Here is a 13,224-nt window from a genome sequence, read left to right as displayed (position 1 = left end):
GAGAAAGGCTATTTAATTCGTGGAGGCTGCACAGGACAGAAGGAGCTGGGGCTGCTCCCCTGGCAGGGCAGCTGAGCTGGTGCAGCAGAGTTGGTGCAGCCAGCAGGGCTGGGCTGGCTGGGATGTGCTCCCCGCTGCAGGGGGGGCTGTGAGGGGCTTGGAAAACAGGCTTGGGAGGAGGGGTTTGTTCTCCACCATGCTGAGTGGGCTGGAGCTGGTTGAAGCCAGTCCCGACACGGTGGGTGTGGTTGTGTCTGTGGATAAAGCATCAGGCAGTGGGGGAGAGTCCGGGCTCTGCCTCCTTGACCAAGGAGGAGGAGAGCGAGTTTTCCACTTGCTGCTTTCCTAGGTGTCTGAGGAGGAAATGTAACCTCCAAGTGAGGGATTTCGGGGGCAGCTTTCTCCAACTCCACAATGAAGTTCTGCTCTCCACCCCTGCAGAGAGCAAGCCACCTCGGATGGGTGGTGCTGGCGTGGAAATGATAGTTTTTGCATGCTCATACTTGGCCGGGACCTGCCGAGCTGTGTCTGTACAGCTGTCCCAGTGGAAGGCCCTCCCTCCCTGCCCAGGGCAGCTTGCAGCTTTCTTACCCCATCCATAGAGGGAAGTCCATGAGGAAGCAGGGGACCAGAGTGCTTGGGAAGGCTGGGCCGTGCCCACAGGGCAGTCTTCTTTCTCCTTACTGTTTTCCTGCCCTGCTATAGCCATTTAGAGCTGACTTTTCCAAAGCAGAGGGCTCTGGGGCACCTCTTGGCAGCTGATGCTCAGTGGGAAGCCAGAGCTTTGGTCCTTCAGGGGCGAGGACTTTGGTGCTGGGCTTTTGCTCAAGCAGTTTTGCAGTTAGTCTTCAGGCTCTCAGCAGTATCCTCCAGCTGTGGTGGGATTTGAGCAGTTATGGCTTTCTGCATCCTTGAGCCTTTGTGAAAACCCAGCTCTGTCGTGGGCAAGCCAGGAGAGAGAAAGTAGCTTCCCTTGGCACACACTCCAAGAAAAGACTGGAGAGGGAATAACCTTCTCCTGAGGAGGAGCATCCCTTGGGTTGGGCAAAACTTAAAAGTCTGTTAAAATGGGTTAAAGGAGAGTAAAATACAGGTTGTATAAGCTCTGCTCTTGTCCAGACACAGTAGCTTAGATTTAGGGAAACGAAGCCTTTATGATTTTTATCCTCCTCTCTGTAGTCATTCCCTTTCTCACACCCCACAAGTCACCGGGGTCCATGGTTTCCACCCTAAATGCATGTTTGGCTTGTCTTACAGGGTGACAGATGCTTGAGTATTGAACCCAGGGAAGGAGTGGTCCCTGCCAAGGCTGAGGTTCCTGTTGTTGTCACAGCAAACCTGGATGACACTGGGAGATTTGAAGGCAGTATGAAGCTGTTCATTGAGAACAGCCTTACCAGTGTCATCCCCATCCAGGCTGTGGGCATCGGCACCACAATTACCATTGACAAACCGTTTGCGCCGAAGCTGAATTTGGAACCCCAGTTCAAGTAAGAGATCTCTTTAACTCCTGCCTCTCCTCTTGGCTCAGCAAGGAGCAGTTATGCTGTAGACTTTCAGGCTAAATCTTGTTCAGTGTTCCTGGCTCTGTTTCCCTGAAGCCAGAGATTCCTTTAGAAACATGTTGTTATGCTCAGGTTCCTTAAATTATTAGAGAGACGCCTCTGCCCAAATTAAGGGGCAAAGGAGACCATTTGCCAAAGTCAGTAGTATGGATTTTTATTTAACAGTAAATGTGAGGTAGAGAGAGATAGAAAGAAATTGGAAAAAGAGAGAAAGGGGGAGAGAAAGAATGACAAAGAGACAAATTAAGTAGAGAAAATATCACTGCTCCTTGGATTCCAAAGGCATCCCATTGATCCTCTTCTTGTGGCCTTCTCGGTGATGAAGTGTTCTCAAAATGATGGTTTCAGTCTGGATCCATTAAGGGAAGCCCAGGATGGTGAGGGAAAAAGCCCATGGTGATGAAGGAAGTCCCTTGTGGTGAGGGAAGATGTGGAAATACTACATCACCAGTATAAACCTATTCCTCTTTGCAATAACGACATCAGAAGGGCACCAAACATTATCTCTGGTCCACATTAAGAGCGGGAAATGAGGATGGTCTCCAAGCTATTAACACCTCAGATTGCTCACTAAGAGCACTTGACTGCAGGGAAATAGCAGCTCCCATGACCTTTTCCATCTCTGCTTCTCCTCCAGCCTCCTTCCCTGCATTTTGCGGTTCAAAGTAACAAACAAGGGGCGTCAGTTCCAGCGGCTGTTCTGGGGCACAGAAGGTTTCAGCACCTTTCGACAGCGTCATCCTCTCCCTGCCCTCAGTGTCACCAAGGGCAAAAATGCTTCCCAGAGTCCCACCACTCCTGTATTTAAGCTGCGGCCACGGAATATGGATCTGCAGCCAGGCGAGACTATGGAGCTGGTGGTGGAAGGCTTCTCCAGCATTGTCCAGGTGAGGTCCCTGCCAAGGGGTTTCTCCTGGAGCCCCTTGACATTTGCCTGGGAAAATGAGCAAGGGCCTTCAAGACAGTGTTTAAGGCTACAGGTTTCCATGGCAGCACCAGTGGCTGTCCTTGCTGGCCACCATCAGTTGCTAAGGCTTTTTTGTGATTCCATAGCTACCAAACCCCAGTGCTGATCCCAAAATACGGGCTGAAGGAAGTATTGCTCCTTCGGGGCAAACAGGTTACCAGTGTCACCTGCTGAGGCACAAAGGAAGGGCAGAGAAAATAGGTTACACTTAAAAGTAGGAGCCCGAGCAGAAAGTAAATTAAACAAGTGCCAAGTGGTTTCTCTGGGGTAAGCAGAGAATAAAGGAGAAGCCCTGTGAAGGGAGGGAGTGTCTCACGAGTGCCTTTTGTGGCTATTGGGGTGCAGTGTTATGGCCATTGGAGCACAGAAGAAATAGGCTGCAGTACAGGAAGAAAAGGGGGCAGTGTCTGTAACTTTGTGGCCCGTGGTGGGTGAGGAGCCAATGCAGGGTGTTTGCTGGACACCCTGCCAGCAGCACTGGTGACAAGTGACTCTTGCATACAGGACGTGGAGGAGAAACTTGTGTGTGAGGCAATCGTGAAGCCAGAGATAACAAAAAAAGAGATAATCAAGACAAAGGTCACCTGCAAGTTCATTTCTCCCTCTATGCAAATATCATCCAGAGCAATCACTTTCCATGTGGAGAAGGTAAGTCTCTGGATTGCATCCTGGCATTTAACAGCATGGCTCAGTGAGAGAGCTCGTGGAGGGGGTGTGCTTGTGTTAACACCCCTCTTTACCCTTCCTGAGGCACTTTGCAAAGTAAGTGAGGATGTTTTTAGAGATGAGACTGGTTTTTAACTTCCTCAAAGCAGAATTGCGGCTCCAGCTGCGCTGCTGAGGGGGACCGTGGCCACCTGGACCGTGGCCACCTGGAGAGAAATGCCCCTTTCTGTGCTCACTGTCAAGGGAGGTTTTTGAGGATCCTCCAACGCACGGTGATGTCTGAACACCAGTGCTGTAGGGAAGCTGGGAAAACCAGAGATTTCTGTCAATTCCTCAGGCTGATGAAGAAAAACTTGTCATCTCCTGTGTGTCTTTGCTTTCTCTGCTGCTGGTATGGATGCTCTATGGTATAGCTATATGGTATAGCTCTGTGCATTTCCCCAAGCCTCGTCTGCTTCAAAGGACCCACACACGTCCTGCAGCTGCAGTGATGATGACACCGAGGCAAAGCAGGTGCCCTTTAGTCTCTGGATCCCAACTTCTGCATCATCATTCCCACAAGGGGTCTGGAAAAGATGTTGCATTATTTAGTTTCTGTGGTTTTGGGTCTCTCCTCAGGTTCCCAGGCTTCCATAGAAGCACTAAATCCTGGGAACAGGCAGTTCAGATGTAATGAGAAGCTTTTCAGCTCTCCCCGATGCCTGCCTGTGCTCTGCTTGATGCCACACTGATTTATGGAATACTCTGGCACTGCAGCTGTTTGATATCAATATATCCAGAACTAGTTTCCCAAACTCTCTCTGGTTTCTCTGCACCATGCAAGAAGCCCACCACAATGCACAGGCAAGAAGAAGGAGCTTAGGCTGATTATAGCTTTGAGGTTATAGACACCACGTGCCTGTAGCAGAGGCAGCAGGACACATTGCAGAGGGACTGTTGAGGTTTCTGGCTGGCCGCATGTTCATGGAATGTTCAAAGTTGACCTTGGGCTGCTGCAGGATCTCCACCATGGGCCAAATCCTGCTTGCTTTTCTCTTCTGACTGGCATCACTGCTTCTAGGAGGCTGCTGGAGCCCATAAGGCTGTGAGAAATGACTATACATGAAGGAAGATCATCTTGTGCTGTTGTGCCCAAGAGAGGAGACAAAACTGGAGACAAACTTTCTGGGGTCATTTTCTGCCTTTGATTTTGTTCAAGCAGCTGCCTCCTCTCAGGGCCCTATTCCCTCCTCTGTACATGGGAGCGTTTCCTTGTCTCCCAGGGGAAGCTGTGGTTTCCAAACATGAAAAGAATCAGCTCTAGAGAAAAATGTCCTGGAAGGTTTAGAAACAAATAAAAAGAGTAAATAGAGATGTATGCACTTCTGAGGTTGAAAAATGTGAAATGCATTGGAAGGGGAAGGAGATCTGTGGCTCCTTGAGGTTGTTTTTCCTTGTCTCCTGTTTCTGTAGTACCCCGATGACATCCTGACTCTTCAGTACAAGCCTCTGTCTTTAAAAAACACCTGCTGCCTACCATTCCACCTTTTGATGGACTTGGAGCAGCCATTCCTAATCTGTGATGCAAACCAGCAGCCCCTCCCTGCAGGGGCCCAGGTGAGCAGACAAGGACTCTCCTGCCAGTGGGCTTTGAAGAGGGAGGGCTGTGGTGGTGCCCTTCTGCTGGGGGGTCCTCGAGTTGAGAAGTTTATTCCGTAGAGTCAGCAGTGGACTGGCCTGAACTGTGAACTGAGTCAGCAGAGCTGCTGAAGGAAGCAAATCATTTCCATCTGAATTGGAAAGATCCCTCCTGGCTCTAAGATACAAGGAGAAGGGAGCAGGCAGCCAGGTGTGGGCAAACCATGCAGCAGAGGTGTCTCCTGGAGAGCATCCCAGCTCTCCAGCAGCCATCCTCTTGTATTGCTGCTGAGCACAGAAACAGGAGCCTGAGAATCCCCCACCGGAGTGTGGTGCTTGCAGTCAGACCCCCCCCTTGTAAAGAACTGAAGGGTGGACTGGGAAGGCCATGCTGGGGTCACACTTTGAGTGTTCACGGTTTCGTGCTGTCAGACCTTGGGACTTCATCATGTGGGTGACTGACACTCCTTGTCTCCTTGCAGCCTGTGAAGATGGAGGCAGGTCAGGAACTTCATCTCTACATCAGCTTTAACCCAGCTTATGAAAAGGATCTGATCAGCTGGGCAGCAAAGAAGACTATGAAGATCCGGCTTGTGGAACATCCTTATGAGGAAGAGATCACCGTTCAGGGAGAGGTCTACTTCCCAAATCTCTGTATCCCGACCAAAGCACTGGACTTTGGTTGCATCGTGAGTGGCACAGAGCAAGTGCGTTACCTGGAGATGACCAACTGCAGCCCCATTCCTGCCCACTACCACTGGTCATTCCAGGTGGACAGCAAGAAGTACCCAACAGGGTATGTGCACCTTTGCCCTCTCCTGGAAGCTCTTTTTCCAGATGTCCTGTTTGTACTTTGCAAAGACCAAAGCTGTTTTCCTTTTGACTTTCCCTTGTGGAAATAACACCGACCATAACAGCTGTGGTCAGGCTGGATGCTCAGGGGATAAGTGTTTTCCACGAGTTTGGTCCTGCTGTAGCCCCCCTACTGGTTTCCTCTAGGAAGGAAAGCTGGTGGGGAAATCTGCTTTCTCAGACTTCTGTGGCCTGAGGCAGTGACCACCTTGGTGAAGGGCTCCTAGTCCCAGCTCCACAGTGCTGGTGGAGGCACTTTCACAGCCCTTTGGCCCCTCTGCTATAGGATGGGTCCTCTCTGCAAGCAGAGAAACTGCTCTCTGCTCCTTGCCACCTTCTCTGCATGCCCAGCCTTGGCCTGGAAGTGCTGGAAGATGCTCAGAAAGTCCCAATTCACACCACAGAAAGAGCTAGTTAGCACCTGAGCTGATGCTGAACATCTTGTTACCTTCCCCTTCCTTCTCCTTTTCTGAGACACCCCCTTTCTGAGCTCACTGCACCTGCACCCACCCAGGGGCTGCATCCTGACGAGGAATTGCTCGTGCAGGTGTCCCTCCCTCCCACTGCAGGTCTGTGATCATAGTTATGTTATTTTCCAGGTTCATACCTTCCCCGCCTACATTGAAACCCCAACCACAAATGGCCAGGTTCGGCTGTGTTGAGTGTGGGCGTTATTTAAGGAGATACTTCAGACCTGGAAGTGTGCAGAAACCAGCCAAAGCCCCGGAAGCAGCGCAGGACTCTTCCCAACAGTCAGCACACTACCAGGAAACAGAACAGCGTTGTTCCCAACAGACATCAAAGAACTGCGTGGAAGATTCTTCTGAAGAGTCATCAGACTGGGAGGACTCCCTGGAAACAGAGCAAGATTCTTCACTACAGTCATCAGATTCAGAGAACTGCGTGGAAACAGAAGATGATTCTTCTGAAGAGTCATCAGATTCAGAGGACTCCCTGGAAACAGAGGACATTTCTCCTGAACAGTCATCATCAGAGAAGTCCCTGGAAACAAAGCAGGACTCTTGCCAAAAATCATCGCATTCAGAAGACTCCCCGGAAGCAAAGGTGGGTTTTCTTGTGCACCTGCCACTTGTGTTGCCTCCCCCAGCTTGCCACCAAAAAGCCGTGCTCGTGCCGACCTCCCCTTTTGCTGCCCTGCTGTTCTGTGCCCTGAGAGTGGGCTGGGCAGCAGGGCCAGTGGCTGGACATGGGGCGTCTGGGGAGGGAGAAATAGGATACTTTTCCTTGGAGAAGCCCACTCAGATCCTACAGACCTATGCTGAGTTTGGGATTTTTTTGGCTTATTTTCCTTACAATGTAAAATGAGGCTTTTCTGCATCATGATGAGAAGGTTTCCAGTTTCCCTCCTGTAGCAAGCCGTGTCAGATCCTGATCTCCATGTATGCCCTTCCCAACCCAGCTAGAGCACCTGCTTTCAGGTCTCTGCCTTCACCCAAGTGCCAGCATTGCAGTGACAGCCCCAGAGCTGGCTTTTATAGAGTGAGACTTGGCAAGGTGGCTGTGTCCTGGAATGGAAAGTGCCTTGTCTTCCAGGTGCCACCATCCACTGCTGCAGGGCCTCAGAGCTCAGCAGAGACGGAGGAGTCTGGGCAGTCAGAAGAGGCAAAGCCCCCTGGCTTCAGAGCAGAGGAGGTGAGTGGGAATCTCTCTCACTTGCACGTTTTCAGCGTGGCAAGCAGGTCTGTTGCCCCCAGAGCTACAGAACTTCCTGTGCAGCACCCATGGAGGGCATTGCTCCCCTGGTACCTCATCAGGTGCTCAACAGGATATTTTTCAGGATCTTTTGGTGAGCAGCCTGTAAGTCAGAGAGAGAGGGAAAAGCCTCAGGAGTCAGATGAGCTGGGCTGGAGTCCTTCCCTCAGCTCCAAGAGCTCTCACCTCTGAGTCTCCTGCTTTTCTGAAGGCAGTAAAAACTGGTTTTAAAGGCAAGTTCTGCAGCAGAGAGAATGTCTTGCTGCCAGGAGACATCCCAGTTTATTTTAATGTCTGGTATTAATGCATTGAGCAGTGAGTATGGCAGAAGATTTTCGCCATGCTCCCTCCACTGGTCAGTGGCATGGAGGCAGGATGAGATTAGGATGCTTCTGGCTGGTGTTTGAGGAATAGGCCCCTCCAGCTACGGTTGTACTTTGCTCCAAGCCACGGCTGCTCTTCTGCACCCATTTCTATGCTCAACGACTCGATCCCTCCTCCCCTCCTGCAGGTTTTCAGTGTCCAGCCGGTGTCTGGTGTGCTGCAGCCGGGCAAGAGCCAGCAGGTGCCCTTCACCTTCTTTGGCCACGCCGACATCATCGCCCATGTCACGGCGCTGTGCCGGGTGGAGGGAGGCCCGACCTACAAGGTGGAGCTGAGGGGGGAGACTAAAGTCCTCACCTACCACCTGAGCGTCAAGGAGATCAACTTTGGGCTGCAGGTACCACCCCCTTCTCCTGGCAGAGCTGCTGCCTTGGGACCATCACCAGCAGGTTGCTGCCCAGCCCAGCCCAGGGCTCTCTCCCCTTCCCACCTCCTTTGTTGGCTCTGGGGCTTGGAAGTACAACCTTGGAGGGATATGTTTGGCCTCCAGACTGCTTTGTAATGGCCATCTCCCCTCCCCTCCAAAATCTTGGGAATTCCTTCTCTTCAGGGTACCTAATGCTGCCTCCTGGAGCAAGCAGGATCCCAGTGGGGATGTCCAGAGGGACATGTCCCTGAGACATCCCTCTGCTGACCCACTCCTAAAGCCTGAGCTCCAACGAGATGCTCCTGTTTAATGCTGTTGCTTAATCCACAAAATAACCCGGTTGGCCTTCCCGTCACTGCAGTTGGAGAGAATGTCCCAGAATAATCCCCACTTTGCTACTTCTCAGTTTAAAGTCCACAGATCTTTCCAGCTGCTGTCCCTGTCCTGGTGCTCCATCTGTCTCCCTTTTTGCTGGTATGTTGCTTGCCAATACTTGCATGCAGGTGCCTTTTCTTCTGGAATGCCTTGATGTCGCCTTCTTTGTTTCTCCTGGCTGTTGGTGACCCCTCAGAGTGCAGAGGGCCCGTGTCCCCTGGTTCATTAACTACTGACCCTCCCATGGTTGTTCCTGCCCCTCTGCGTGCTGCCAGAACTCTCTGTTCCTGTACAGGTCCCTGTGCCTGGGGGTTCCCCACATTCCCAAGTGCCCGTAGCTCGTTCCCAGTCCCTGCTCCTGTGGTGTGTCTGCTTTTAACCCCATGAAAGAGGAAGGAGATTCCCAGCAGCAGGCCTGTGTCTGTAACTTCCCACTCCTCTGTCCTCTCTTCAGCTCTTTAATGAAGTCATTAAAGCAGAGGTCACCCTGCAGAACGACGGGAAGATCGAATTCACCTACGTGGTACAGAGCCCCAGCACTGGCACTGCAGACAAGCCTCTGCCTGGTGTGCTTGCAGTCCTGCCCAACACAGTGAGTGGCACAATTGACTGATGCCAGCCCTGTATCAGGTGGCCAAGGAGAGGGTTAAAGAGAAAAAAGGGGGGAAAACAAAACCAAACCCAGCCTTTAGAGACAGGGCTGTAAGCAATTGCTGCTGGGGGCAGAGAAGGTCAAGCAAGTGCCATCCTGACAGACTCCCTGTGGCCTTGGCTGCCGAGTGGCTCTGCCATCACAGGGCAGCCACTGGCGGGAGGCACGAGCATGTTGGTCACTCCTTGGCCCCTGACTGCTGAGCTCTGTGGCTGTGCTGGCACTGAGGCTCTTCTGAGGGTCACCTTACCCCAGCTGTGGGATCAGACAGGACTTATTCCTTGCCCGTGCCTCCCCCATGCCAGCACTAAGCAGCACTTACATATTCCTTGCTTGGGCTTGAAGCTCCTCTGCCAGAAATTGTCGCAGCCCCTGTGCTGGTTCTTCCCTCCCCCCAGCTGTGCTGCTCTGGAGCAGCTTTGTGGGGCAGTGAGGGGGCCAGGGAGGAGTGGGGCTGGAAGAGCAAAGAGAGGAATTTGGAGCATCCCACCACTGTCCCAGCTTCTCAGTGCTGCCTGGATGTCTTTGAGGTGAAGCAGTGTTCCTGTCTTTGTCCCTCTTTGCAATGGGAAGAGGAAGCCAGTTGGCTTTCCCATTTCTTCCTGCCTGTCTCCTACAAGGGGTGACAGGAGCTGCTGGCCCTGCTGAGAACGTGGGCACTTCACTCTTTTTCCAGAGTGGTGGAAAAAGAGCTTTTATCTGTTCAGCCTGGCTCTTGCCAGCAGAGGGCAAACCCCGTTAGCAGCAGAGCCGTGCTCACGCTGAGCACAGGGCAGGCTCTGCTGGGGGTGCAGCCTTAGGAGCCCTCAGAAGGACACACTGCACCCTCTGCACCCTCACCTTGGAGGGTCGGGCTTTTGGGTACAAGGAAGGTGGAAGGTGATGTGGTCTGACGTTTTCTTCCAGATGAGAACCTGTCTTCTCTTCTCAGCCTGTCTGTGGCCTGAGCCTTCCTCCATCACACCCTCTTTGATGCATTGCCTCTCTCTTCTCCTGTCCCTTGCAGGCTTCCATTGAACCTGGCAAGGAGCAAGTACTGAAGCTCTATTACCTGCCAGGAATGCCAGGAGTCTTCTGCAGGACTTTCAAGATTAAAGTGGGTCACCTGAAACCTGCAGAAATCTCCCTGAAAGGAGAGGCAGTCTTTGCCGGGATCTATCTGGACCTGCCCTGGAGCATCGAAGGTGAGCACTGCCCATCTGCTCCCCAGCAAAGTCCCCACTGGGGTTTTTCCCTACCGTAATGTCCAGAGGGCAGCTCACACCCATCTCCACCAAGCCTGGAGGTTGCAGGGCTGCCAGACCAACACTCACCCCTCTGGTTGCTTCCTGAGTCTTGAGCAGACAAGCACATATGGGCTTTGTCCCAGAAACCATCCTGCAGCTCTTGCCAGCACATCTGTCAGAGGCCTGGAAAGATGACTAGACAGAAAAGCTTGGGAAAGCTGTAAGAGACTGGCAGGGGATGAGATGCTCCTCTGTGGGGAGGAAGATGGGTAGGAGTGACCATGAGGATTCAGAGACGAGCAGCAGTGTCCACTTTCCAGAGATGACTTTCCATTGATGGGTTGTGTCTGGGAGAGACCAGCATTCAGGGGAGTGGGACTTCTCAGCTTAAATGGCATTGGCACTGCACCCACACTTCTATTTGTGAATGTTTTCTTCCTTCAGGAAGTGAAAAATACAAGAGATTATTGAAACAGGCAAAAGAAAAGCTGAAAAAAGACAAGCAGCTCAAGAAAGCAAGTCTTTGGAGAAAGGCTCGAATCAGGAATCAGGTAAAGGGCCCTGACATTGTGGTAAGAACAGCTGCAGTCCCATTTGGCACATGCCACCCTCCCCATGTCACTTGAGGCCCTGGCACCCCACAACACCCCACAACAGCTTCTCAGTGCCCTGCTGGTACTTGGGACCTCCCTGCCCACACCTGACCACAAACATGCATCAGCTCAGCGTGTCGCCACCTCTGGTCATGGTCTCTCCTGGAGATGTACCAAGCTTCCCAGCTACTCCCCTTGCTGAAGAGTTTGTTGCTCCCAAATCAAGCCCTAGCAGATTTACAGACCTTAGTAGAAGCAGCCTGACTGTGCCCTGGGACTGTGCTGGCAGTGCTCAACTCCAAGAGGCACCAGCTTGGTCGGGGTTCCCTTTTCAAGGCAGTTTTTGTCCAAGCTGCTTTGGCACTGGCTGGGGACAGGCAAATACCTGAAGCTCTGGAAGGTTGCTGGCTTGTCTGTCTGACCAGATCAGCTTTAATAGCAGTAGGTGGGAAGGCACAGATGCTGCAGTTATTTCCCTGGAGAGAAGGTCCTGGCTAAGAGAGCAGAATGTGTCACGGACGCTGAGCAGCCAGACAGGAGGACCCCCATTCCCCCTCTCAACAAGAGCAGGGTGGGATCCTCTTTCAGATACAAGCCTGGGCCTTGGGAAGGGTCTTTGCTAACCAGCCACTGCCTTCCCTTCCCTCAGATAAACACTTGGCTGAGGATGGAGATGGACCAGATGCTGATAAAGGAAGATGCTCTGGAGCTGCAACCAACCCTCATCTCCCGCCCCCCAGAGGACACTGTCTTTGACAACAGCGTTCCTCAGAAGCTTGTCAAGTGAGTAGGGACTCCTGTCCCCTCTCTGCAGGTGCCCTGAGGGCAACACCCAGCAGTGTCCCCTGCTTCTGAGAGCTCCTTGTACATGCAGAGCTGGGAACAGTGGGCACTTTAGAAAGGGTCTGATCCCAGTAGCTGTGACAGCAATAGCTCGTGAGCAGCTGACTGTCCTCCCTTCCCCAGCGCCGTGCTGAGCTTTGGAGCTGCTTGAACATGTAGCCGCGCTGTTGTTTAAGGACTGTCCTTACTCCTCCTTCCAGAGTTGAGCTACCTGAGTACATCCTGGACATGGGCACTGTCGTTCAGGGTTTCAGTAAAATCTGCACCGTGAACATCACCAACACCTGGAAGTACCCAGTGGCCGTCCGGGCCAATGGACGTGCCCTGCGTGACACAGGTAACCAGTGCTGGAGAGACTTCCCGTGGGCTGCAAGGAGCTGTCTCAGATAGATTAGCTTAAGTCACTGCACATGGGGAGGTTTTTTGAGCTTCTTCCTCCCAGTGCCCCTGCTGGGGGCTTCAGGGCCAAAATTCTTCTGGCCAGCCGTGCCCAGGGACCTGGCCTGCCTGAGACTGCCCTGACGCTTCCCTGCAGGGGCCTGATGGGCTGATTACCCTCCTCACCTGCCAGCATCTTCTGCCTTTGGTTCCCATTGGCATCAAGTTTCTTTGGGCACTCCATGGGTGTGTTGCAAACAGATGGGATCTATTGTGGTTGGAAAGTGCTTTGTCTGGAGTTCACACTGTCACAGCTCTTGTGTTCAGCCTTTATTGAGGAAACAGCCTGTTTGATCCTCTGGTGGATCAAAGTAGGCTTCCAAAAAAGGCCTGGAGGCAAATCTGCACTTCCATCACAAAGTGGCTCACTGTGTCTGAGGGCTGCTCAGGTGTCTCCTCTAAGTTTCTGTTCCAGGAACAGCACAGCATGGGGTTTTTTCCAAGGCTCTCAGCAGGACACCCATATGGCCTTAACATGCTTATGACACATTTCATATTGCTTGTGTATCTCAGCTGCTTTGTTTTCATCTGTTCAAGGTTTCAGCATATACCTGGAGCCTATGGAGTCCCTGATCAACGGTGACACCATACCATTTCAAGTGAAGTTTTCAAGTGCCAACTTGCCTGTGGGAAAGGTGGATGTGCTCCTGCCCATCAAGGTACCGCAGCTTTTGTGGTAGGCAGCAGGCTGGGCACAGCAGCACGTGTCAGCTGGACTCTCAGCTGAACTCTCTGTCCTTCTCCAGGTAGAGAAAGGCCCCACGCTGCACATCCGCCTCCGTGCCATTGTGATTCAGCCACTGCTCAGCCTCTCCAAGGACAGACTCCAGTTCCCCCATGTCCAGGTTGGGCAGTGCTGGTGTGAAACAGTCCGACTCTACAACCCGTTCAACGCGCCCTGTGAATGGTTCCTCAGTGCCAGCAAACCTGCCAAGAAGGTAAAGCCCAGGCGAATGTAACACGGAA

The 13,224-nt window shown here is 52.4% G+C and overlaps 1 protein-coding gene across 1 annotated transcript in view; it reads left to right on the top strand.

Annotated features, from left to right (window-relative positions):
- LOC127479048 (hydrocephalus-inducing protein-like) overlaps positions 1–13,224 on the top strand; it is a 55,627-nt gene that overhangs the window by 18,389 nt on the left and 24,014 nt on the right. Inside the window, exons 16-30 of the mRNA XM_051805531.1 lie at positions 1,258–1,490; positions 2,203–2,452; positions 3,037–3,180; positions 4,651–4,794; positions 5,298–5,611; positions 6,267–6,732; positions 7,222–7,320; positions 7,892–8,101; positions 8,961–9,098; positions 10,165–10,342; positions 10,829–10,956; positions 11,627–11,760; positions 12,021–12,157; positions 12,796–12,917; positions 13,005–13,196. Of these exons, the coding sequence (XP_051661491.1) occupies positions 1,258–1,490; positions 2,203–2,452; positions 3,037–3,180; positions 4,651–4,794; positions 5,298–5,611; positions 6,267–6,732; positions 7,222–7,320; positions 7,892–8,101; positions 8,961–9,098; positions 10,165–10,342; positions 10,829–10,956; positions 11,627–11,760; positions 12,021–12,157; positions 12,796–12,917; positions 13,005–13,196 (2,889 nt within the window). The remainder of the gene's footprint in view (positions 1–1,257; positions 1,491–2,202; positions 2,453–3,036; positions 3,181–4,650; positions 4,795–5,297; positions 5,612–6,266; positions 6,733–7,221; positions 7,321–7,891; positions 8,102–8,960; positions 9,099–10,164; positions 10,343–10,828; positions 10,957–11,626; positions 11,761–12,020; positions 12,158–12,795; positions 12,918–13,004; positions 13,197–13,224) is intronic.

Source organism: Manacus candei, unplaced genomic scaffold (assembly GCF_025592945.1).
Source record: "Manacus candei isolate 608988 ecotype Guabito, Panama unplaced genomic scaffold, ASM2559294v1 h1tg000065l, whole genome shotgun sequence".
Taxonomy (NCBI): Eukaryota; Metazoa; Chordata; class Aves; order Passeriformes; family Pipridae; genus Manacus; species Manacus candei.
The sequence above is the reverse complement of the archived record's forward strand: the minus strand, read 5'-3'. Positions and strand labels throughout refer to the sequence as shown.